This window comes from Lutzomyia longipalpis, chromosome 1 (genome assembly GCF_024334085.1).
Source record: "Lutzomyia longipalpis isolate SR_M1_2022 chromosome 1, ASM2433408v1".
Taxonomy (NCBI): Eukaryota; Metazoa; Arthropoda; class Insecta; order Diptera; family Psychodidae; genus Lutzomyia; species Lutzomyia longipalpis.
Window position 1 is genome coordinate 22,910,000 of NC_074707.1, and position 24,662 is coordinate 22,934,661.

Sequence of the window (24,662 nt, forward strand, 5' to 3'; positions counted from 1 at the left end):
TGGAGGCATCAAACACAAAGTGAAGTAGAGAGACAGTTAAGAGGAATTATTCAAAACGTCTCAAGATATAGTTTAAATGAACTAATGGGGTATTAGCATAGAGTAAAATGTTTCTTGTATTGAATTATACAAACAAAAAAAAACTTCCAAGAGAACGGCAACGATCGATAAATGAAAATCAACAGAAGATCGAGTTGTAATAGCAGAGCAAGAGACACTTACAAGTTGCTTCAATTGATATTAAATTATTTCCATCTTCATACTCCTTGTTCTCCACATTTTCTTCCTCACAATAATCATCCAATGCTTAAAAGACGACAACACACACCTCATACCATAGTAAAACGTGGAATGCATTTTCTGGCAGTTCTTCCCAGTTACAGGGTAGCACAATATTCCTATGTATGATTTTTTTTACATAATTGGTAATTGGAAAGAAATTGTCGATATTGCGAAGCAGCAAATTCATTAAATTATTTTGTACTGAACATTTTTCATAAATTGTTGGCAAAGTCTATGGGAATACAGTCAGGTATTGATTAACGTCGCATGGGATATACTCTTTCCACTCATTATTATTAATGGGTGGAAAGAGTATATCCCACGCGACGTTAACTAATACCTGACTGTAACAGAAATATTTATTTCAAAAATTGATTGAATTCTAAACATCATAGTTTTCCCCGTTTTCCCAAATTAAAGTTAAAATTTTATTAATTATTTAATTTGCTTTGTTTCAATTCCGCAATTTCAATGTTTCAACAATATTTTGTACGTTTCATGGTGGGCGCGAAAGGGTTAAGAAATCATACATAGTGTAAGTATCACCATGTATTCGCTTTATACAGTCTTTATAGGGCTGTTTTAGTTTATTGTTCAAACATCTTGAATACAGCTAGTTAGTACAGTGACATTTTGTATCCATTCAACATTCTTCTGACTTTCTTAACAAAATTATAAAAAAAAAATTCTTTGTCCAGTGATTACATTCACCTGCAGTTCGTGACTATTGCAATCAGTAAAATATCTATTGTTGCGCGAAATCAATTGGCACAATGTTTGACTCTCTAAATTTAGGTATTTAAAAATCAATAAAATAAAATTTTGCATTTCCTCTTTACAAAATCATTGTGAAGATATAACTCAGTAGGGTGAAATGAAATGTGATCTATAGTGCACGATCGCCTATCTTCGTATGAGCCTCAATGGCACCACTGTGTGTGCAGAAAGTAACGGCGGTGTTATTGGTTCCACATCTTATCGTATGCAATTTATACATAACACTCTCCATATTCACACTACCACGGTATTCATGTGCAGTAGATTGTGGCGGGAGAATTGTGATCGCCAATCAAAGACATTAGCAGATTAGTGGGGATCGTTTGTAGTATTTTTTGTGTATTTTACCTCTAACTACCATTATGCACCGCGACATGCCATTGCGATCGAATGTTGGAATAATTGACATCAAATGACTCAATTTTCACGTCCTTAATTGCAATACAGACTGTATATAGTTGATGAAGCGTGAGGGTATTTAAATATGTAGGTATGTGATTTTAAAATTATCACAGAATCAAACTCTAATGAGCTGATTTGTTTTTCTAGGTGTCTCTCAGTCAATCAGAGAGTGGTTCATGCACATTAAAAGACGGTCAAAAATCATAATTTGCAAATTATATAGAATTTCTTCGACATCACTTGACCTCATACGTATTTAATTTTTTTTACAAATTTGAAAAAATTAGAAAAGTAAATGATAAATGCCAAAAAACGAACACATAAAGAACAAAAAAAAAAGAATTTAGAATTTTCAATCTATCGAAAAATTATTTTAAAAAGATTTTATCCACTTTTAATGGAATCTAAACCATAAATGAAATAAGACAATCTGTGGCAATCACATTAAATTTCACGCAAAATATTCACTTTGCCGAGATAAATAAGTGACATTTTTCATGCCAATTTCACATGAGGAATTTCGACGTGTCTTTGAGATAGTGGCTTTGGAAATCTTCCATTTCCATCGGCAAACATTTACCAAATAACATTCCTAGCAATTTGCAACAGTTTCGCATTCAACACGCATCCTGAAGATGGTGAAGTACCTACATAAATCATCTAAAATTAAATCAAATTTGGGTTTTTCCTATCACGCCCTTCGCGGGAGGAAAGTGTCAGCAAATAAAGGTAAATTGATAACAACTCAGTGATCATGAGTGATTGCTGAATAGTGACATTCTTGAACCGTATGAATTATCGCGTTCTCCGCGACAATAAAATCGCATACAGCTGAGACTTATCATATCAAACACACCCTATATCTCCATTGACGTCAATAGGAGCTCCACTCTGCCGTGGCCCGATAGCGAACAATTGTGTGTGCGTTTGTTTAATAATTTGGAACACGATAAAGTGAAATTACGACTTGATTGTCATTGGGATTGTTGTACTTAATTTATGTACTTGTTGTATCAATATTATGGATCATTAAACAATGTTTGATCATTAAAAAATAAATTTAGAGGTCGATTCTGTTAAAAATCTTTCCTTCCTTACAATTAAAAAAATTGATGTAAAATTTTGACAGTTGATCTTTTTAAAATCTCTCTATTGTCGCGAGCTAAAAAAAAGATTTTCTCTTCTAGAATTCTTTCAAAACTGAACTTTCCGACTACAAAAATAGAAACGACTGTTAATATATCTTTAAGAAACTAAAATTATTTCCCTACAAGGTATCTTTTATAATTCATTTCTTGTTGATAAACATAAAGATCACAGAAAATGTATTTTTAAATCAATGTTTAAAAAAGCAAACTAAATGATTAAGTAATTTACGTCATTTCATGCGTCGATAACTTTTTGCTCCAGAATCTGCATATGAGAAAAAATAATCTAAAAATAAATTTAAAATAATCATCATCATCACTATGGAACTTTTGAAAGGCGCTCAACAACTAGGGCTATATGCGCCTTATCGGTATATTAACGGGGCCCCCCCGAATGGTTAGGTAGAGAATAAAGAGTCTAATGAGTCATTATTTGCGGAATTGATTAAATCTCACTTTTTAGTCCACTATCTTCAATGAAGTTCAACACTCTTCTTATGTCACTCTCACTACAACCGTCACCAATTGCCGAAATCTTGATGCCCCCAAGGGCATTTCTGGTATTAGAGAATTTCAAGCATAAATCGAGACATAAATTACGTAATAAATTGAGACATCATATAGTCTTCTACTCTGTGGCTATAAAATAATCTCATTCAGGTGAACTTGGGAGCTGAAGTGCGTGAATAATGTGCTCGTCATGTTCATGTCGTCGCTCAATGTTCACAAGAATCCCGGCATGTAGGGCTTTTCTTTTGCCGGCTCAAATGAAACCATCTTTGAACAAATACTTTACCACGACGGGATACCAGAAAATAAAACCCTCATCACGCCTTTATTTTTATTTCTTAATTTAAATTTTTATATGTTTGGGTCAAAAAACAAACTCCAGAAGGCGGACACGATTTTCTCAATTTTGAGATCAGTGATCTTTTGGGCGGGCATGAGAATATGTTGTAAGAATTTCACATTGCTTAATCGATATGCAATCACCCCATTAGCAAGATTGGCTCGCAAAAAAATAACAATTTTCAGCACCAACTCATTTTCATGGTAAGAAATAATAATTACAAATCGGTGTAAAGAAAAATGAACGGTGCTAACTATACGTGGGATTTTATTCCGCGGTGCGATAGTGGTGCATGATTGCAGAGTGCATATTGGTGAAAGAATTAGAAGGGGCTGGGACGTATTTATTCAATCGCTACCTTCCATCTCTTAACCACAACAAGAGGCTAGCACGAGTCACATTACAAATTAATGACTTGGATGCCGCCTTTTTTGCGCAACCCACCGTTGCAGGACGATGGTGTGGAAAATGCAATTCAATGACCATCGTTATGATGGAATATGTACTGCATTAAATGCTGGCGACTCTTAATTGCCTGGAATTTCATAATTAATAAACAAATTTAATTTAACTACGATCAACACCGAACAGGCGAATATCTCAAATAAATCACTGTCAATGCTAATAAATCGCTGTTCATTACTCTCAGATTAAAGAAAACATGTTCTTAGTTTTTTTCTTTGCATGTGCGATGGGATTTATTTACTAACTTGGCGCTAGTGCATCCTGCTGACCAATACCCTAATTTTCGCGTCGCTTCATCAATACAGGAAAGATACAAATTACAAAAGAAATCACATAACGTTCGTTAAACGAAAACTCACTTCAGTGTTTTATTTATAAAGCAAAAAGGCTCTTCTGATTATTCAGAAAAAAAAATGCAAAATCTCTATTGTATAAAAAAAAATTCTACTACATATAATAACCTTATTTCATATAATAAAATTTTATATAAAGCAAATTGATTTTTGGTAGTGAAAAGCTCAACATATTGGAAAAAGATCACTTGAATCTCTTTATGATCTTAAGGATCACTACCAGCTTGATCTTCATTTAATCACATAACTATCTGTTTCACAAGCTATAGGTAAGTACTTACTTAATTTACTTATTTTGATTTGTTACAATTAGATCTTTTTGATCGCAAATGGCTGAGAGTGATGCTTAAAGAGCTTCTTATAAAGCGCATGAACAATTTTAGTTTGATCGCAAACCCCATGATCGTAACTTCCACCGCACCGCCAGAAAGTATGCATTAATGGTAATATTTAAAATAGTAACCGAAACTATATGTATTCAAATTTTTATTTTTATTTTTTTGTGATGATTCACATACATTTCACACATTGTGTGCGATTTATTCACAAAATTGTAAAAACAACACTAGTTAAGAATAGAAAATCAACAAACGAATAGCAGACGCAACAAGTGTGGTTGAAATTGTCATATAAAACAATTAAGGTCAATGTTTAATTTTATGAGTAATCAATTAAATATTTTATGAACTCTTCATCGGCAAATTTATTGCTCTCTTTGTCTTCCTATCCAGGCGTACTATCAGTGTTAAGCAGTTTACGTAAATCAACTTTTGTAGGTACAAGACATCAGTAAATTACAAAACCATTTTCAGTTATCAGCGTGCATCGACTTTTGTTCTACATGGACTAGACGCACATTAAGTACAAGCCATTGACGCAAATTCTTCAGAAATACATCAGTCAGATCGAAATCGGTTCAGCAAATGGGGTGTGACAAAAAATTATAAAAGAACTTACACGATTCATTTGTAATTTGATTAATGGATGTATGTGTATAGGTATGTATATTTTTTCTAATAAGTAGAATTCACCTATAACAAAAAAAATCATTAATTAAGATGAACAAATGCGGATTTACTAGGAAGAATAATATTTTTGTTTTAATCGTGTGGACTTACTGATTGAAATTTCAGAAGATCTTTTGAAAAAAATCAAACAGAATTTTATCTGCAAATTAGGAAGATCATGGATGATTGAGGAGATGGAATAAAAAAAAGCCATTAAATTGAGACAATATTTAAAAAAAAAAAATGACTGAAAAAACGATATGCTTCATTGTGGCACTCTTGGGATGTATTAAAGACCCATCGTAACTCAGTTTGTCATCGAACTTTTCAAAGAGTGGAATGACGCAAATGAAGACCATGAACACAAAAGAGCACACTGTTTACCGTCAGAATCGCCTTCCTCCCACCACACCTTGCAATAAATTTCACCTCGCCAACGTGCCACGGTTCTAATTGATAAAGTGCTGATGATCTCGTTCGTAAAAAAAAGAGATTCAAGGATCACAGAAATGAAAAATTTTCCACTGTCATGGTCGTATATCATGGAATATTTTATGGAAATACATCTCTTAAATTGCCTTCTTTTGTTATTATACTAAGAATCAACAATACAACGAAGGAATTCTACTTTTCTTCTTATTTTACATGAATTGCATGAGAAGAGAAAGAACAATGAAGATGGATCATTAAAAAAGTGAACTCATTTCAAAATTAACTAATTATTTGAAACTAAAACTACAATTTTTATTTCCCTCATTTTACTTGCAAGTTGAAAGAATGATGAAAATAAATTTTCCATGAGAGCGTGAAGAGCGAGTAATAATAGGATATTTAGCCACTACATACTGTTCCCTAATATGTACTCAACTTTTATCGCACATAGTGAAAAGTGCAATTTCTACTTGGCACGTTTCATAGAACTCAATCTTCCTAAAGCACACAATTCCAACTGCATGACGATATTTTCATGCCACTCAAGAGCGTAATCATGGAGATAAGAAATCAGTGTTGAATTTTCATCAACTGATAAGGCTACGTCTTGTATTGTTCCACAAGAGGCATTAGTGTAAATTTACGTCCAGAACTTTAAGCTTCCATAAACGTATGAGGTGTGTTTATAAAAAAAAATATTCTCGTTGACATGGCAAAAACACGGATGAGATTATAATTCGAAATTATATCCGAGAATACCCAAAAGAATTTTTAAAGGAGAAATTATCTAACTACATATGAAATGTGTAAAATAAATAAACAGACTAATAAACAAAATCCTTTAATTAACATTCAAATCAGAGAAATGAGAACAAAACAAATCAAAAAGAACTTTCTTTTTATTCATAATTTTTATGGAAATTCATTAGAACATGAACTCTTCTATTTACTGAATAAATCATAATGTTACTGCCATTGTCTATGCACGAAAGAATTCTATGTAATAAGTATGTAGGTACTAAAAAAAAATGTATATTTCATTTATGTCATGCATCCAAAGATACGTAATCAAAACCAAAATGTTTGAATCTTTGAATGAAAAATGTGATATACCAGCTAATTATGCATGTAGGTAAAAACTTTCAATGAAATTAAAACCCGTAATGATATTCTCATTGAAAATTAATTAAAAAAAAAATTTAATTTTAATGAAAAAACTCACAAAAACACATCGTGTAAAGAAAGTAAAGTAATTTCAATTTTTCTTACCTCACACAATTGAAAGCAATTTCATAAAAGTGCAAATATTGTGTGGAATATGTATTCAATAAATTTCTGCTATTTACCTACGGATTACTAAACAATATTACTCACAGGTAGGTATCTGTATTTACTTTCTACCTGTGTGGAATGTACATGCGGTATGGTGGCGCGATGGGAGAAAAACACTCATTTAAGTACATTTAATGATATTTTATCTGCCTAATTGTTAATTACGTAAATGGTGGCAGCCAAGGAAGTCACATATTTGCATCAAACACATTGGGGAATTTGCGGTGGGATTGCGAAAAAATATCCATATGTGTATGTATAATGATCAAACTTCTGGTTCTGCTATGGATCGTCATCCCATGGTGAGTGAACTGGAACGCGAGCCCCGGAGGAAATATTGGTACATTGCGATGGCGGTGTGTGATCGTTATGTGGAAAGCGAGTTGTGTTTCATCGAAAAATTGTGCCTCATTTAATTTCTGGTTGTCGTGTGTTTAGTAAAGCGAGACCGAATGACGTCAATGCCTTATTCAAAATTCATCTAGCAATCTCTATCGCGCGCGGGAGCACTTGAACAGAGAATATATCCCATATATTCCCACCACGATTGCCTCGCATGGTTGGATGCGAATGATGATGAGACGCGAAGAGAGCATTTTAGCAAAGTGATCAAGAGGAGGGTGGATGCTGCTGGATGGGAAACACACTGATTATCGCGATCATGGCAAATTTATGGCATGCTAAAAAAACCTTCCGTTCTCCTTTAACAAAAGATCTCTGAGATTTGCGATCTTATATACTTCTTGGCATGCCACAGAGAAGAAATATTAACATGAGTATATTCACAGACATATTCACATTATGTGGAGGAAGGGTGATTGGACAGAAAACAATGGTGCCATGGTATTCTCACATCATCTCTTCCTGCGGGAATTATTACATCCACAATGCAGAGATAGCCATCAATCCGGGAAGTGACAATAGACAGGAGGAGGAGGGATGGAAATCTTCAAATAGGTAGCATCGCAGTGAAGAGCACGCAGAGAAAACATGAAAAATTTCAGACAGAATCAAGCCACAGTGTTTTCTTGTAAAATTATTTTATTTATTTCTCAATTAAAAATTCATATAACATTTTATTTTTATTAATCTCAAATCACACTTTCTGCCCATCTTAAGAAATATATTTTTTTCTTTTGCATTACATTATTCTATTTAAATATTAAAATTATTTTAATTATTCTCCCAGCACATATATTTTTTAACAAAGGATTTCTTTTTACCTTCTCTATAAAATGCGCTATAATTATTTGGGGAAATATACAATTTTTAATATAAATTTTTTTTTCAATGTCTTTTCTTGACATCAATGTAGGTATACTTATACATATTTTGCATAAATCGATATTAATGCAAATTCAAACGAAAGAATTTAATGAATTCACCACTTACATGGATTGATTCGGTAATAATTTTTCATGTTTAATTTTTAATATTTCTAATGAACTTGGCGCGTTATTAATTTCCGTGAAATCAGCATTTTTTCACCCTCCATAGCATTTTAAATTTTAATTTCTTTGATAACTATTTTACCTATGAATGATGGATTTTTAAAATTTTGCTCAAGTGAGAGTGAAAGTACAAAAAATCAAATAAACTTCATTATTCTTTTTAAACCCCACTGGAAAGAAATTTTGAATTCAACATGATTTCATAATTTACTTTTTATTGTACAAAACTTTAATGAATATTTAAGGCAAAACCATATGCGAAAACTGCTTTTTCTGTAAATTTGAGAAATGCAATTTTGACTGAATGATGAAAGATTTCAGGCATACACACAATCTCTTTTTTAATTGCTATGCGAATTTCATTTATTTTTCTTTATTTCCCTCAAATAAAATCTTTCTCAAATTATTATTAATTTTTTTTTTTTATTAAATACTGCTGTATCTTTTTAACTATTCAGTGCATTGTTTAAAAAAATTCTCACAGTTATTAGGAAATTAACACAAGAAAATGTAATGAAGGTCTAATTAGAAAATAAAATAATTTCCTGATGATGAAGAATCGTATATAGTTCGTAAGAAACTACAAAATGAATTGTAGATTAAAACTCAAGATTTTATCCAAAATCAAGATAAAAAAATATTTTTACCAGAATGGATTTCAGAGATTTTTTTCCTATGATGAATTAAAAAATGAATTAGTTTTAGAGTTCTTTTTAGTTAGAAAGAAACCCTTGAAATTCGCTTGAAATCTTGAAATTTCAGTACAAAATTCAAAGATTTCAAGAGTTTCTTGGTCGCTGAATTAGGCCTAATATGTATGTATAATAACTTGAAAAAAATAGTTTTAAAAAAATTCAAATTAAAAAAAAATGACCCAAAGACCTTAAGAAAACGAAAGATATTCTTGTGAATTAAAATTTGGCAAATGTTGGCTCATTTTGCTAATCATTTTAAAATTAACTTTATCTCCTAATAGATTTCCAGCTCTATGTAAAAAAATTTTTAGAGAAATTCATATAATACTTCGTCATAAAGAAAAGAGGACAAAATTTTCACACATACTGGTAGTCTGCAAATAAGGAAATAACATAAAGTTGTTGAGTCTCAATTGCAAATTAGCACGAGCTGGGAGACAATGGGATTGACGTCACACATTGGGAGTGCAGTAAATTGCGATCCACGGATGGTGATTGCGGCGATCAAGGAGAGCGACCGCGTAGGTGGATAAAAAGTGGTACTCATGAGCTATTGAGACAACATGATGCGTGGGGCTTCACCCCACGCTGAATGATTGAAAATCCCCACACTGAATCTCTCTCTAAGGGCATTATACATTTTATGCACTATCCTCGGCACTCACCTTTTTATTATTTTGTTTCGGCGTTCTGAAGGTGTCCTCCTCATCCCCACTGACAGTGGAGCACGTGGAGCAGTCAGAGATCTTGCGTTCGGGCATCATTAAGCCACCACTATTGTACGAGTACTCACATCCATCGAGGGTGCTGATGTGACTGCCACAGTAGTTGAGATTGCTGCACGATGAGGCGGCACTCACGTCGGAATAAGCATCCCCATCGGCCCCATCTCCACTGCTGCGCCTTCTCTGCTGTCTCCGGAAGTACTCAATCTCCTCAAGGGTGATGCCACACATGATGTCATCGGAGTAGTCGGACACCACCACCGATGGTGTCCTCACATAGCGCACAGTGTGCCCCTCTTCGGCATCACTGAGGAAACTCTGGGCAGATTCACGCCGAGAAATGGATGTTTCGGAGGTTGCATCATCACCCCCTGTCGTGGGGATTTCAATAACCTGCGCCTCCAGGATCATCTTGCTGGGCACATTGTGCACTGGAGCATCAGTAGACACGGCAACGGTAGGATTCTCGCAACAATTGAGAAATGCAGGCTCCGCTAGTGGTAGCAGTGCTGGTCGCAGAGGAATGTCCGTCACTGTGAGTGTCATTCGTCTCACCGTGCTAACTGGTGGCTCATGCTCATCCTCGAGACCGAGTGCTGAATCCGAGCTTGATGATCTCACAACTTTGTCACGTCTTTTACCTCTCCCCTTTACCTCGTCATCATCACTGGAATAGGGGCTCTGATGCGTGGAACATCCTTCATCTGAGAAGGGGCTCATGTTGAGTGTTCCACGTTCACATCCTTCCACATCCTTTAAGGGTTTTTCGCTTTTTTTATTAGCGTTTTGCAAAAGCACCTCTGGACTCATTTCTTCTTGTCTCTTGTGAATCATTGCAGTGTAAAGCTGAATGAGACGCTCAACGCATGGGTATTTAGTGTCACTGGAATTTTCTTCGTCTATTGCACTGGGGAAATCTCTGCGGTAGACTACGGTCTTTCTCTGTCGACGACTCGATCCCGTTTCACTCAAATCACCGTCAGTCTCTGTACCTCTGCTGACTCTTTGGTGCTCAACACTTTCGCCAGTGCTGAGTGAACTCCGGCAACTAACGCGCACATCCAATGCCTTCCCGTGACTGCGACCAACTGTCTTATCTGCCCCACTGTCGAGCTCCACCAGTCGCCGAGGCTGCCGGCACTGACGCGCTTCAGCCCACATGTGCACATCGCCGTGTGTCACAGTCGATCCTCCCACACCCGCCCCAGGCCCACCCGGGCCCTGCGCCCATATACTTGCTGACGTCAATCCGCTGCACAGCTCATTTGCGGTCATTTCGTCGCCGCACCACTGAGCTTCACACTCATCCGATTCACTGATAGGTAATTCACTCCCGGAGATGGATACGCGTCGTTGAACAGGAGTGCTGCTGCGGGACACAACATATATAACACTCTCAGGTAAATTTATCACAAGAATTTTATTTTTTTTATCTTCCCGAGAATTTCCCACAGAAATCAAAAGTCAATAATGATTTCTTGTGAACTAAAAAAATCATCCAAAGGGATATTTTATGAAAGATCAAAATGATGAGAAAATATCTTCAAAAAAAAATGCAAATAATCAACATTTTTTTAAATTTCCACGAACACTTTTTTTCTGTTTTTCATTAAATTTTCTCATTTGCACATTCAATAAAAAAGAGACACATTGTAAATTTAAAGAGAAAATATTTCTCTAAAATTATTACGCGGATTCTTAAGAAGTTCACAAATAGTAAAAATAAGTAACTAATTGATTTTATGGGAAATCCACAAGAGATCATTCACAGTCCATTGTGAAATTGCACGGTGATCAATGTACAAGAATGCGAAGAGGATCAATTTCGTACAAGATCACGTCACACTTCTTGCAAACGTCTTTTCGATCTAAAAGCACATGTATGTATGCTTCTTTGTTGCCCCCCCCCCTCCGCCCAATCACTCATCAGCATTTTTTCGCGTTTTGCTTATGAATCTTTATTTTAAAAAAAACCAGGTGATTTTTTATGCTATTTTTGGAAGCAGACTTTGATTGTGGGAATTGACGCAAGTTGTGTGGCTTCGTCGTTGCTTGTTGTAGTCATCTATTGTTAACGCAAATTCAGGCAGAAAAGTTTTTTTATGATATGTTTATTAAAAAAAAATAACTTCACTATTTTCCTGTGTGTTGTTATTATGCTACAAACAACAATATATACAATAGAGGTGATCATGTAAATTGTAAATAATGTATTTTAAATAATACTATGTGCGATGAAAGTTACTAACTCACCTGTGATTCTTAACTTTGGATCGAATTAGCAATTCGCGGAGGTTATTTGTGTCACTGGACAATGATCGCTGTGGGTGATGATGTGGATTCTTCGTGGGGCCACCTTTTCTCATATTTCCACCGAGATCATGATCAATCTGGAAAAGAGTACATCCATCATCATGACTTGTTTCGCAACATACATCTTTACATATATGGGATATGATCATGCTCTGCATGATATCAATCATCACGTGTGGAAATGATTAGAGCGCGAAATTCACATTAATGAGAAATTCAATATCACGATGAATGAGATTGTCGTGGATTTAAAGGGCATAAAATTGTAAAAAGTCTTTGCAGCGAGTGGAATCGTATTGCATCTTATCGACTTTCGCGTATGTATTTGCTGACAAAGAGATAATCCCATTGCACTAGAGAGCGACTAATACAATATTCGGCAGTAAATATGTGGTGCGCAAAGTATGTTGTGCGTCATAATAATTTTAATCCGAGCCAAAGATAGAGTTAAATGGTGAGTAAATAAAAAGTGTAGCATAAAAAATTATTTCCACTTGCTGTCATGGATGTGGGTCAATGTTTTACTAAATGCACACACGGTGTACGTTCAAGGCTCCGCTTACACTCATTGGGGGGCTCTCCGTGGCGATGTACGGTGAGAATAAAGTAAGAAAAAAAAGTATTAAATAGAAACAACATCGTGCGAGGTACATTTGTCACTCAATTCTCTATTTGCGATCCATCACATAGTGCTTGCAAACCAATATGCGATTTGGAGTTACACAGACAAGAAATCGTGATGATCGCGAATGGGTGGTGGAGAGGATCGTGAAGTAGGTGTTAAGTAATAAATTAAATAATCACTCTTTTACTCCACCACTTTGTCCATAATAAATTCCATATATGAATAGAGGCGTTCTACAAATAAACTTTTGCGCCACTTTTCCCCAAGTCCAGTACACTACATACATATATCTATATTTTATTGTTCTCACAATGACTCTGTAGATCTTCTTTTTAGAACACTTTTTAACCACAACTACGAGATCACGCAAAGATGAAAATATTTTGATCATTTCCTTTATGACATGTTGCTAAAAATAATTTTTATTTTTCTTCTTGAGCAAAAACAACAAATAAAAAGTCCATTATAGGTGAACTCTTTAATTTTTCAATCCTATTAGTTGAAATTCTCATAACTTTGCAGAACTTTCAGTTTGATGCTTTATGACTTTTTGCGATTTATAAACCAAAGAAGTAGGTATATAATGAAAAAAATCAAAGGCAAAAGCTCGCCATAAATAAAGTTTAATAGCTGTCTGTAGTGCTAAGTATTCCCATTTGATAAAGCAGCTATTTCACTCATAGATTGTTATCGAATGCAATAAAAAGCTTCATCACGATGGGGATCATGTCCCGTGTGAGGCACATTCAATGTCAATACCAGAGTAAAGTTAAAAGAATTAATTGTTTATTATTATTTATTAATGATTATAATATGGGGACTTCTTACTCGACATACAGTTAGAATTGAATAAAGAAAAGGTTGTCAGATATCACTTGATGTATATAAAAGCTCTTCATTGAAGCATCTCATATTAACCCTCCAATTGTCTTCCAGATTGTGGTGGCAAAAAAAACGAGATGATCACCGGACGAGGCGAATAAACATAAACCAATGGAGACGTAATGAAAAAAAATGTAAAGTATACATACATAGCATGGGAAATGATAATCAGAACGATGACGTGTGTAAAAACGAAGCAAAAAAGGATTAAATAACGAGTTTAGCAGCTTATTTGAATATGACGAAATGGTGAGGGATTGAAAGCTGTCGGCAAAAGCTGCTTCAAGCAATTTTCTCTTGCTTTCAACGATCATTGAAGAAAAATTACCTTTTCTGGAAGCTGCACTCCTACTTCTCCACCTCGATCGATCACTGATCACCATTTTTTTACACTTATTTCTGCTGCGACATCACTGCGTGATCTTTTGTCAATGCCTTCTGGAATGAAAGCTCACAATCAACTCTTTCACTCAATTATTCTTAAAAATCTTCTTTTCTTGTTAGCACAATCACTTTTTTCCCTCCTCAAGAACTCTGTGTTCCTCTTCACTCTCTTCACGCGATCTATCAAAATTTGCCTTTTTTTTAGAATGTGGAATTTTTTTGCCAACAGAACTGATAGCTTCTCATTTGAATCTTGCACTGCATTCACCACGCGACGAGGACGAACCATATGTACCACGCCACACAAATACACTGAAAGTGTGGTGTAGTACAAAAAAAAAGAAGAGAAATAAGAAAATAGTCACTAAATTGATACGACGTCACTGGAAAGAGTCGAGAGTCACGATCATTAAGTAGATGGTCACTGCGCGAGAGATCAAGTGGAAATGCATACAATTTTTTTTTTCAACACACACCCGCACTCAATTGCGAAGGGATTAGGTAATAGTGTAGTCCCCACTCCCACCGAAGCACGCGTCACGGAAAATGTCACCACTTTGATCACACTTCTCGGAATGAGATTGGCAGAATAACCGAAATATAATTCCCATAGACAGAATAACATTAGCTTTTTATCGCGGTAGCCACTCAACTGAATTGCTGCTCTTGGCTGTTGCTGCTGCCTGTCGAAGCGGCCAGCGCGCGATCATTCGGCCGCGTCTCAACCTCGTTGCTGTGCGTGTTTAAATGCTAATGTGCCCCCCAAACACGGCATCGCGATGGGCTTAGCTGCTCAGCTGCTCGTCCACCGATTGCGCGTTCCATTGAGCTTTTCAATCCGAGCTCACAATATTTAATTTAAAACCCATCCACGATCGACTTCGCTATATTAAGTCGTATACAATTTTACGAGATCATCATAAATCGCATTAACTTTTTTAACAAAATATATTATAGGGCATTTTGACTAAAGTCTGCTCAACTGTAGCGAAGCTTTTCACAAAAGGAGGTTTACATATTTTTATATAGAGTTTTTAGTCCTTATTCGAGGAAACACATTATACGACAGAAGATCACATGGGACAACCAAGGAGATTTGCCAAAAAATACAATAATGACCTCATTGTTTTCATTTTTGGGAAAAACTATGCCAGCTTTTACTGTAATTGAAATGGAAAATCACTTTCCCGATTTCTGTTTTTTATCCCAATTCTTTGCATGAATAAAAGAATTTTTCAATACAATAAGGAAAAAATTCTCTTAAAATTTGATTACGTAGCTCCTTTAGCGTGCCTCTATAGATAAACCAGTTAAGTGAAACATGATCATGCTCTTGTATGGTTTTGAACAGGAATATTATCCACGTTGTTGGTAATTAAGAAAATCAAAACATACATTTTATAAATTGTTTTTTCTTGTTGTATTTTTTCACAATGTCCAATTACAAACAATATAAAATAATAAACTTTGTCAGTTCAAAGACATTCCTTCTATCCTATTATTTGGTATTGTGTATACAATATACACACCGTATAATTTAAGGGTACCTTCTTGTATGTCGTGTGTACGCAATGTGAGCCACTGACGTCAATCAAATTAATTTAAACGAGACACTTGACTTACATTAAATATACCTGTTTTATTGACAGTGCGGCGCGAATAATGTTTGAATGGCATGGTGTGCAAATTGTTCTCGCAAAGTGTGTAAATTCACTTGCAAATGAGACATATTTTAGAATTTTCTTTCTTCAATTTAGGCGTCTTTTTTTTTAATTTCCTTGTATGTGAGACCTATAGTATGTACATTAATTTATGTAAGAGAGGAAATTTATGCAGTAGATTTACCAAATAGCACTGATAATTATGTATTTGCTTATCGCTCTGTGTTTTCTCTTGGTCTCACCATCTATTCATCTCTTTTAAGTGGTCTCACATTTTTTGTGGTCTTTAGACAAAAAAAAAAAGTGTACTGAAGAATTACGAGTGGGGTAATTTGTAAAACAAAAAGCATATTTGCTCGAGAATTTGCTTGCAAAAGGCGACAGGAGAGGCAAGAGCTTTCAAATGACTCTCAAGAGTTAACACAAAAAAAAATAACTCCATCGAGGTCGTTCGATTGTGAAGATTTCTTTTGCTCTTGAAACACCTCCGCTAAAACCTCTCGCTTATTTTAACAGCATAATCAATATGTAAAAAATATGTCTAAAAGCCTCAATTCTGGGACCTTTCTTTACTAACTTATAGCATAAAATTATAAATTTATTCCATCAGATACACTCAACAATGAATCTTCCATTATATTGTACCAAATAATTAACTTATTATCGCACAGTATCAAATGTACACAGCAAATCAGCAATTTAGCTTTGTATTTGTAGCACACTCTTGACGTCAATGTTTCACTTTTTCCAGCCAATGTGGTTGAATTGTGTGTATTTATAGGATTTTGATATCAGACACCACATTGAGGTTTTGTAACACACGCAAGAAGGGCAAAATCAGGAAAGATTTCAATGACTTTTTACATTGCTCCCTAATAAATTTTTTTTCTTTGTGCTTTTAATTTTTCAAAAGAAAGAAAAATTGAAAAAAAATCTGTCTCAATAATTTGTAAAATGTCTCTCTTCTATTCTCTCTACTAAATTATTATATTCTCATTGTATCATTCTATGCTACTTCCAAATGCACTTCACAGTGACATAAATTAATTGCAATGTAAATTGCATGTATATCGTCAGAATTATACAATAATGCAAAATTATGCTATAAAACTCAAGGAGTTTTCTTTACTACCATTTTTTTTTAATAACTCAACTCATAAAAATTAAGAAAATTTCCTTTTAACATTCATATGCATACATACATAATTGATATTTAAACTAAATATAGAACTCTATGCCATTTATCATTAGGCAATAAAGTTTTAATTTACTCATCATCTTCTCGGTGTTTCTTTTTTTTTAATTAAAGGTTATAGCAATAATAGCAATAATGAACTTGCTAAAATGACATTATTTCTCCCGGGTTACATTCTTACTTCATGAATGCTTCAGGGGGTATTTTATTTTGCTTATTCATCTCCGCAAACACATATCCTGCTCTCTCGTAATCCCAATTATTCTCCTCGAGACATCTAAAAGGTAGAAAAAAAATCATTTTCTTCATCTTCTTGCAACTTTGTAAGAAGAACTTCATTTAAACTCACTTTCTACTCCACTCCATATTCATATTACTCGACTGTACCAAGGCCTGGATCATTTGCATCTTGGTTACATCATCAACCCCATGACTTGTGCTTGGCATGGCTTGAATTGGAGCAACTGGAGCAATGGGTGCCTGTGGTGTGTGCATCTGTGGTGTTTCCGTAACTGGTGCTGGCTTAAATGCACCCATTGTTTGATCCTTTGTAACATCTGTGATGTGAAGCATTTCATTTCGTATGCAAAATCCACCACCGGATGGAACAATGAGGAGACACTTTTGAAACGATCTAAGGGGTTGTGATTGATTCTTTCGCTTCTCCCGGAATAGTCCCGTGACGGTAAGAAGAATCATTTGAGGCTGAAATTTATTTTATAAAATTTTAATTTGTGGGCATTCTTAGCCTTATGCAATGTGCAATAGATATTTACCAAAAACACGGAAAGATCTACGCCAAATGATTGTGGATCATGCTGCGTTAACGGGAATTCAGATAAATAGGAGACCACAGGAAGACGTCCGTACTTCACTAAGCGTCGCTTCCTTTCGTAATTGGTCTTTAGCAGGTTCCGATTCATAAACGAATAAGGTTTCAAACTGCAAAAAAAATACATTTAAAATTCACTCCGAACAATAAATATTTACTTTTTGACATACCCTCTGCCAGGTATTTCATCGAATGGCGAGTACGACGTGAGCGAAAAGGTAGCATGCTCGTGATAGGCATCAAGTAGTGGTTGTCGATTTTCTGAATCAAAAAGCATAAAGTACTGCTCGAGAAATTGCCTCACAATCGCTGTTCCATTGACGTCGCAAATAAAGGAATTCCTTGCTGTTGGCAAAACACCCTCAGGAGACACATCAAATCCAATTTGGGGTGGTAGAGGATCTCCATCCTGTTATGGGAATAAGTAGATTTCCAAAAAAAAGAAAGAAATGTCACATTATTGCTTGGGAAAAGGTTATTTATCCTCTTTTCATATAACAAGAAAGAAAAACTTTACAAACCCATAAAATGGATGAGTTTGTGAAATCGAGTTTGTTTAGCTTGACAATTTGAGAAGGGTAGAATAATATTCGATGAATTTATCATAGCTTACCAGAATGACCAATTTTGTCGCCCTTTTTCGCACTTCGCTGTGGAGTAGGATACAAAATCCATGAAGAAAAATTAACAAATTCTTTGGATGATAAATCAATCCATTTCGACAGCAACAAATATCTTAAAGAAATTTCTTGTAAACGATGCTAAATGCAAAAAATGAAACTAGCTCTAGAATGTAATTCATGCAGCCAAAGTCAAAACGATTTTCTTCGTCTGGAGCTTGAGTTTGTTGTTGTTTTCAACAATTAAATAAATTATTTAGAAACGAAAATATTTCAACGAGAAATTAGTGTTCAGTGCAGAGACATCTCACCCATTTCTTTCTTTGTTTATTGATAAATTAATCACAATGCCTCATTTAAGTTTTCTTCATACCATTGATCTACCGCCAACTTAATTCCATTAGCCTCGATAGTCTTTGGAATTTAATCTTGATCTCCACCGAATGCTAAAAAAAATGTGCGCGGATTTTCATGAAAACATTTCTTTGATGTAAAATATTTTCATTGCGTAATGTTTATCACGAAAAAAGTGCCAAAAATACGCTATTAAATTGTATATTTGAATGAGTCTCATATTTCTTGCATCATTTTTTTTCTTGTTTTCTTATTTTATATTCAACGAGGGTCTCTGTAGCAAATTCTTAATTATTTTCTTGCCTTTTTCGTTCAAGTTCTCCCGCCAATAGCAAATATTTCGCTTTTGGCTTTGACTACATTCAGTTTAGCTCTTTATTTTTTTCTCTCACTGCTGTTGACTCTCTAATTACAGCCATTTGCATTCATTTCACGCTGCTCTGTTTAGACACTGATCTGATTGCCTTTTTGAGATGCAAACAGAATCAGATTTTTGCAATGTAGACTGTATAGAATTTATCACTCAATGCAATGGACTTGGATCCAAAGCATGATGTATTCGGTGTAGGAACATAATCATGTTATACTCTTTTTGAGACCACTTGACTCATTGTAGAAAATTTGCCATGTCAGCTCCTCTTTTATATTTTTTTTACCCTTCTGAGTTTTCTTAAGAAACTGCTACAGAATGCTTTTTTTAGACTTTTTTTTCTAATTCGCGATATTACATTTCAAGTACCTCATTCAATTCACAATTCAATAGCATGACTCAAAACATCATTTGTATGCTTAATTCATATTTTTTTTTTCAATTCAGAATATTCAGTGAATGTCAAGCAACTCCTAAACTTCACTATCAAAGCTTCTGGAATCAATTATTGCATCATTCTTTATGCATTTTTTAACGCAAATTTTTATTCATGGGATACATTGAACACTAATTTTTATCAATTCAATAAAATATCTCATTCGCGCAATTCCATCGCGATCGCTTTGATTATGGCTGAGACATGATAGTATTATTAAAATTATAGGTAACAAAACTCCCATAATCAAGAAACAAATCATTTGTTTTACAAAATGATGCGATAAACTTGACTGTTGATCCACGAGAGTTTCGAACATTCCTGATCAATTTCCTCATAAGTAAATTATGTTATTTTATGTAGTTCTTTTTCACCCATTGTCATGGGATCCACTAAATATTTCATGATACCTGATGTACTGCTGTTGGGGAAATTTGTCTTTTATCGGATTACCAGCCAATACGAGTTCCGTCAGGGGCAGCGACTTCAAGTTATCCAGTGTATTTGGTGTTGCGATCTACAAAAGAAATTGAATTTTTAATTCTTAGTTTTGCAGAACTAATTTAATCTTTCTCTATTAATTACCTTATTATTCCTAAGGCAAAGATTTTTCAGGTTGGGACACTTTTTTGCCAGCGTGTCAAAATGTGTGAGGGCAAAGATTTTGTTGTCGCTTAGGATGAGCGTCTCAATTTGCGGAACATTCTCCGCAATAACATCAATCGCTGTTCCCATAATTGACACGCGGGATAGCCCCACGAAGACATCAGTGAGGTCAGAATCCGCGTAGAAGCGTGTGAGGTCTAGAGCTTTTGTTTGGGTGTTATAGCGCTTTGCCATAGCCATCTTAATGCGCTCCTTCAGCGAACTATCGACAATCACATTGGGTACACTGCTGTAGACCTTGAGGGTGAGTGTCTGTCCCGAAGGCATTTCAATCCTGTTATTTCTGTACAGTTTCTCAGCCGTGTCGAATTCATCCACAAAGAAGGAGCACCCATTGCTGTCGGTTGTAAAGTAATGCGGTACGAAGATTTGGGGGAAGATATGCTCGAGGATTCGCTTAAAGAGGACATCCTTGGGGAATTGTTGACCGTGCTGGATTACAACTTGGTACCATCCAGATGTGCCTGCTACGAGCTTAGAGCGACGTTTACCCCAATTTTGACCACCGAAATTTCCCCTGCGTGGAATAGGAGATCCACGCCTTCGTACCGGAAGTGAGCCTCCGCGATTCTATTAAAAAAAAAACAAACAACGATTTACACTCGAAAATTCCATCACATTTCTCCTACGTTTTGTACTCACCCCACCACGATTGGACTGGGAATGATCATTTCCGGACATATCTTCATCCTCCTCGAGTATTTTCCGGATGGCTCCATCTGAGAATCTCTGACGACCTTGACGGTCGTTTGTTTTGAAACTCTCGGGAAATGTGGAGAATTTGGGAAAAATTTGCAACACAATGTGAAAATAATGTTTTTCTCGCACACACTTCTTTTTTTTTCCTAAACGTTTTGACATTCCAAGAAATGTTGCAATTGTGTTTCATTCATGTTTAACCCACATGGCTGTGGAACTTGTAGTAGGACATGTGGAATGTGTTTGGTAAAAATCACAATATTGCGCGTACTTTTTGAGCTTATAATAAAATTGCAAAATGCGCAAAAATACAGCATTAATCGCATAAATTAAACATTGAAAGTGATAAACAATGTCAAGGTGTATTTTAAATCACATAAAATATGTGGGGGCAGTGCGGGGATGTACGAGGAATGCAATTGTAAATTTCTCCCGGAAGGTCTCATCCTCCTCGTCACGGGATAATAATTCTGGTTCAGTTCGTCATACAACAATCCTCGTGCAGAATGGTGCAAGTATTCAGGAATTGCCAGTAATTGTGAAGAAGGCTGGACAGAGGGAATTTGTGGCATATTGCTCCAATAATGTTCCTCTGGAGCCACAGGAAGCACAGGAAAGTGCTGCTGTGGCCACTCCGGAAGATATTCAAATGCCAATGGAAGTTTTAAGTAGCATTGAGAGATGCCTGACAACGAATGGGGTACTGAGTCTCGTGAATAGTATGTCAGAAGAAGAATTGAGTGCTGAAATATCTGCATATGCCCTTGAGAAGCTCTTCCGGACGGAAACTTTACTTAATTTGAAGAATGCCGAACAGTCGAGAGTATTTCTACGCCTGATGGGGACACTGCTCAAAAAGGGGGATACAAAATTGCTCCTGAGAGTGATGTCAAAGCTGAGAAACCTCCTCGATTTGAGCCACACTATTGAATCCTTTTCCGAAGAACTTCTAATGCGCAACACTGACAATCGCCTATCTGTGCAGGAAATATGCGAGGCGATTGAAATTTGTGTATCCTGTGGACAACGAGAGGCAGCAGAAAAATTCTGGACCGGTCTGGCGGAGTGCGCAAGTGAAATTGATGAGAGAAACTTAGGAAGAGTCTACAAAGTTGCTCCACTGCTGAAAGTCACCCGAAGAATGCTCATCTCGCTTTTGGATCGAAGAATTTCAGCATGTTGGAGTGGTCTCCGTGCCTCGGAAGTCGTGACAATTCTTCCAGCTCTGGAAAAGTGCCAGTCCCCACCGTTCCGTACTATGCAAAGTCTTTCCCGGTGGCTCAGTACAAACATCCATTGTATCGATGAAGCTCACTTGGAGGCTATTGTTACTGCCCTGACGAACCTACAATATGCAGACGCACAACTTGAACGCTCCCTGGAGCGCTATGTAAAGGCCAGGGGGATTAAAATTCAACGACAAACCCTAATTGTGGCACTTCTGAATTTTTGCAGCACCTTCCGCATTCGAAACTATCACATCCTCAATGGATGTAGTGAATACTTTGTCATGAATGCATCTACCCTTGAAACAAAGCACCTCCGTGCCATTGTTACCCCATTCGGACAGCTAAACTATCAACCAATCAACGGCATGCGCTTCTGGCAAACTCTCGAGGGTACCATGGATAGGAATTTCGGTCGTATGGCTCCGGGGGATGTGATCTCCGTTTCCCTTTCCTGTGTCTACCTCGAAATGTTCCCCTTGAATTTCGTGAAGCGCATTTTCAATCCCTATTTTCTCGATGTAATGCACCAGGCATCCCGTCCGGAGATTGTGGCACATCATCGGATGCAGTTGAAGCTTTTCGACACTGCCATGGCACTCGAATGTGCCGACTATGATGGCCCATGGCTGCCACGGGATCACACTGCTCGGTCTGTGTGGCAGGATGGGCGTATCAAGAGAATCCTTAACCAAATCAATCAACATATTGAAAATGTTGCCGGTGGCATTGATCGCTTTTCAACATGCATCTACTTGGCTCAGCTACCAATTACTGAGCTTCACATCATCGATATCCTACTACATCCCGCTGGACTGGGAGGTGCGTGGAAGTTACGTCCTCGCACTGAAAGAAACATCCATACAGCCGTTCTTATCCATCTCCCGGAACACTTTAACTCCACCGGAGAATATCTCAGTGGGCCCCAAAGTATGAGGATCAGGCACTTCCGTAAAATGGGACTGAAAGTTGTAACGCTAAAATATGAAACGCTCGCAAAGCTTAAAATTCACCCAAAGGAACTTAATGCTTATCTCGTGGAAAGAATGAAGAGCGCCCTGCCAGCCTTTTCTGCTTGAACATTGTCCTCGTTTGTTGTGGAAATGCTATTGTATTTTAGTAAGCACTGCTATAGAAATAAATGATTTTATGACAATATAATATGGACTTTCAATTTAATTAAAGACTAAAGAGAAGTTTGAGAAAAAGACAATAAAAGTATTTGGCGATATTTTAATATTTTATTTAGCTACATAATAATATATGTATAATATAATATTTCAGTCGCATAAAATGTTTTTTTTTCCTCTAAATACATTTTCATTTCTCCCATAATTTTTCTTGTTATTTTGCAATTTTTTTTTTAATATTTCTCCAATAAAACAAATTAGATTTATACAATAAAATATACACGAAAAATTTAACAATAATTCTACAAAAAAAAAACTTTTTTCTTTTCTCTTTTTTTTGTAGAAAGGTACAGAAGATTTTTTGTGCCTACAAAAACTAGTGAAAATACGTGTGAAAAAGAGAGAATATTAGAGATTTATAATGTTTTTATTTAAAAGGAAATCTAAATGCACTGATGTAGGAGCTAAAGGACAAATTTTATTATTGGGTTTATCGCAGGTAGTTTTGTTAAGAAAAATCTTTAAAGAGTTTTAATCAGACAAACAAATTAACAATAAACCCAAAATAAAATCACAACTAAGCATAATAAGAAGTCATGCAATTTGTAATACTCTGTGTTTTCATTGTCAAAATGTGCAGATTAAACTATAAATTAAAATTAAAAGAACCATCTTGTTCATTCAATTGACTTTCACATACTTTGAGGAAAGGAGTTTATTCGTTTCTGTATGCACTAAAAGAGACAAAAAACACAATTGTGATGTCATTGTTGGCATTTTTTGGCATATCTTTGCGGTTCTTCTCCAACTGAATTCAGTGGAAACTGAAAAAGTCCTTTAGCGTTTTCTCTTTTGATTTTTCTACAAAATAAAGCGTATCGCAATTATTTTCTCAAATGAAGGATTTTCCCACATCAAAACGAATAAACTCCTTTATTTCCTTTTCATTTTATAGGCTGAAAAATTGGATTTGGAGAACCACATTTTTCTTTTTGGGAGGACGAGCAAGTTATTTTTTTAATCACGAAATTTGAATATGTGTAGATAATTTCTTAAATTTCCCAATCACGGTATAATCACGAGGACGGTGATTTTTTTTCTCTAAATTTTGATCGTTTTCCTACAAAAAACTTACAATACACATTAAAACTCTCGTGTGGATGTTTTTTGTTTCTTTTTTAAATTCGTGTGCATTTTATAAAATATAATATTGGATTAAATTTTATTTTAATTGCTCATTTTAGGGCTTTTTTTACTCAAACAACATTCTTCGTTAAACTTTTCGATTTTGGAACGACACTTTAACAATATAGAATGTTTTATTATATAGAGAGAGGATCACTTGCTTTA

At 35.5% G+C, this 24,662-nt stretch overlaps 3 protein-coding genes and 2 long non-coding RNA genes across 7 annotated transcripts; 3 read left to right on the forward strand and 2 right to left on the reverse strand.

Annotated features, from left to right (window-relative positions):
• Nucleotides 1-736: 736 nt before the first annotated feature.
• Nucleotides 737-8,122, forward strand: LOC129797240 (uncharacterized). Of its 3 annotated transcripts, none has more exons than XR_008751319.1 (2): nt 737-6,393; nt 7,837-8,122. It is a non-coding gene; the product is annotated as an uncharacterized LOC129797240 (long non-coding RNA). The 3 variants fall into 3 exon arrangements; XR_008751318.1 differs by having other exon boundaries at nt 5,027-5,275; XR_008751320.1 differs by lacking the exon at nt 737-6,393 and adding an exon at nt 6,407-7,350.
• LOC129797211 (uncharacterized) lies at nt 8,072-14,175 on the reverse strand. Its single transcript, XM_055839569.1, has 3 exons — nt 14,068-14,175; nt 12,173-12,309; nt 8,072-11,288 (listed from the first exon to the last, which is right to left on the reverse strand). The coding sequence occupies exons 2-3, from the start codon at nt 12,283-12,285 to the stop codon at nt 9,836-9,838; spliced, it is 1,566 nt and encodes a 521-aa protein (XP_055695544.1). The 5' UTR covers nt 12,286-12,309; nt 14,068-14,175; the 3' UTR covers nt 8,072-9,835.
• Nucleotides 11,215-13,970, forward strand: LOC129797239 (uncharacterized). Its single transcript, XR_008751317.1, has 2 exons — nt 11,215-11,319; nt 13,794-13,970. It is a non-coding gene; the product is annotated as an uncharacterized LOC129797239 (long non-coding RNA).
• Nucleotides 14,176-15,519: 1,344 nt separating the features above from the next.
• On the reverse strand, nt 15,520-21,138 carry LOC129797209 (nuclear RNA export factor 1). Its single transcript, XM_055839567.1, has 8 exons — nt 20,900-21,138; nt 20,177-20,827; nt 20,002-20,108; nt 18,425-18,461; nt 17,982-18,220; nt 17,756-17,921; nt 17,329-17,684; nt 15,520-17,256 (listed from the first exon to the last, which is right to left on the reverse strand). Exons 1-8 carry the CDS (start codon nt 21,116-21,118, stop codon nt 17,157-17,159), a joined length of 1,875 nt encoding a protein of 624 aa, XP_055695542.1. The 5' UTR covers nt 21,119-21,138; the 3' UTR covers nt 15,520-17,156.
• An 11-nt stretch (nt 21,139-21,149) lies between these two features.
• Nucleotides 21,150-23,340, forward strand: LOC129797207 (FAST kinase domain-containing protein 3, mitochondrial-like). The gene has a single exon (XM_055839564.1). The coding sequence runs from the start codon at nt 21,309-21,311 to the stop codon at nt 23,259-23,261; it is 1,953 nt and encodes a 650-aa protein (XP_055695539.1). The 5' UTR covers nt 21,150-21,308; the 3' UTR covers nt 23,262-23,340.
• Nucleotides 23,341-24,662: the final 1,322 nt, after the last annotated feature.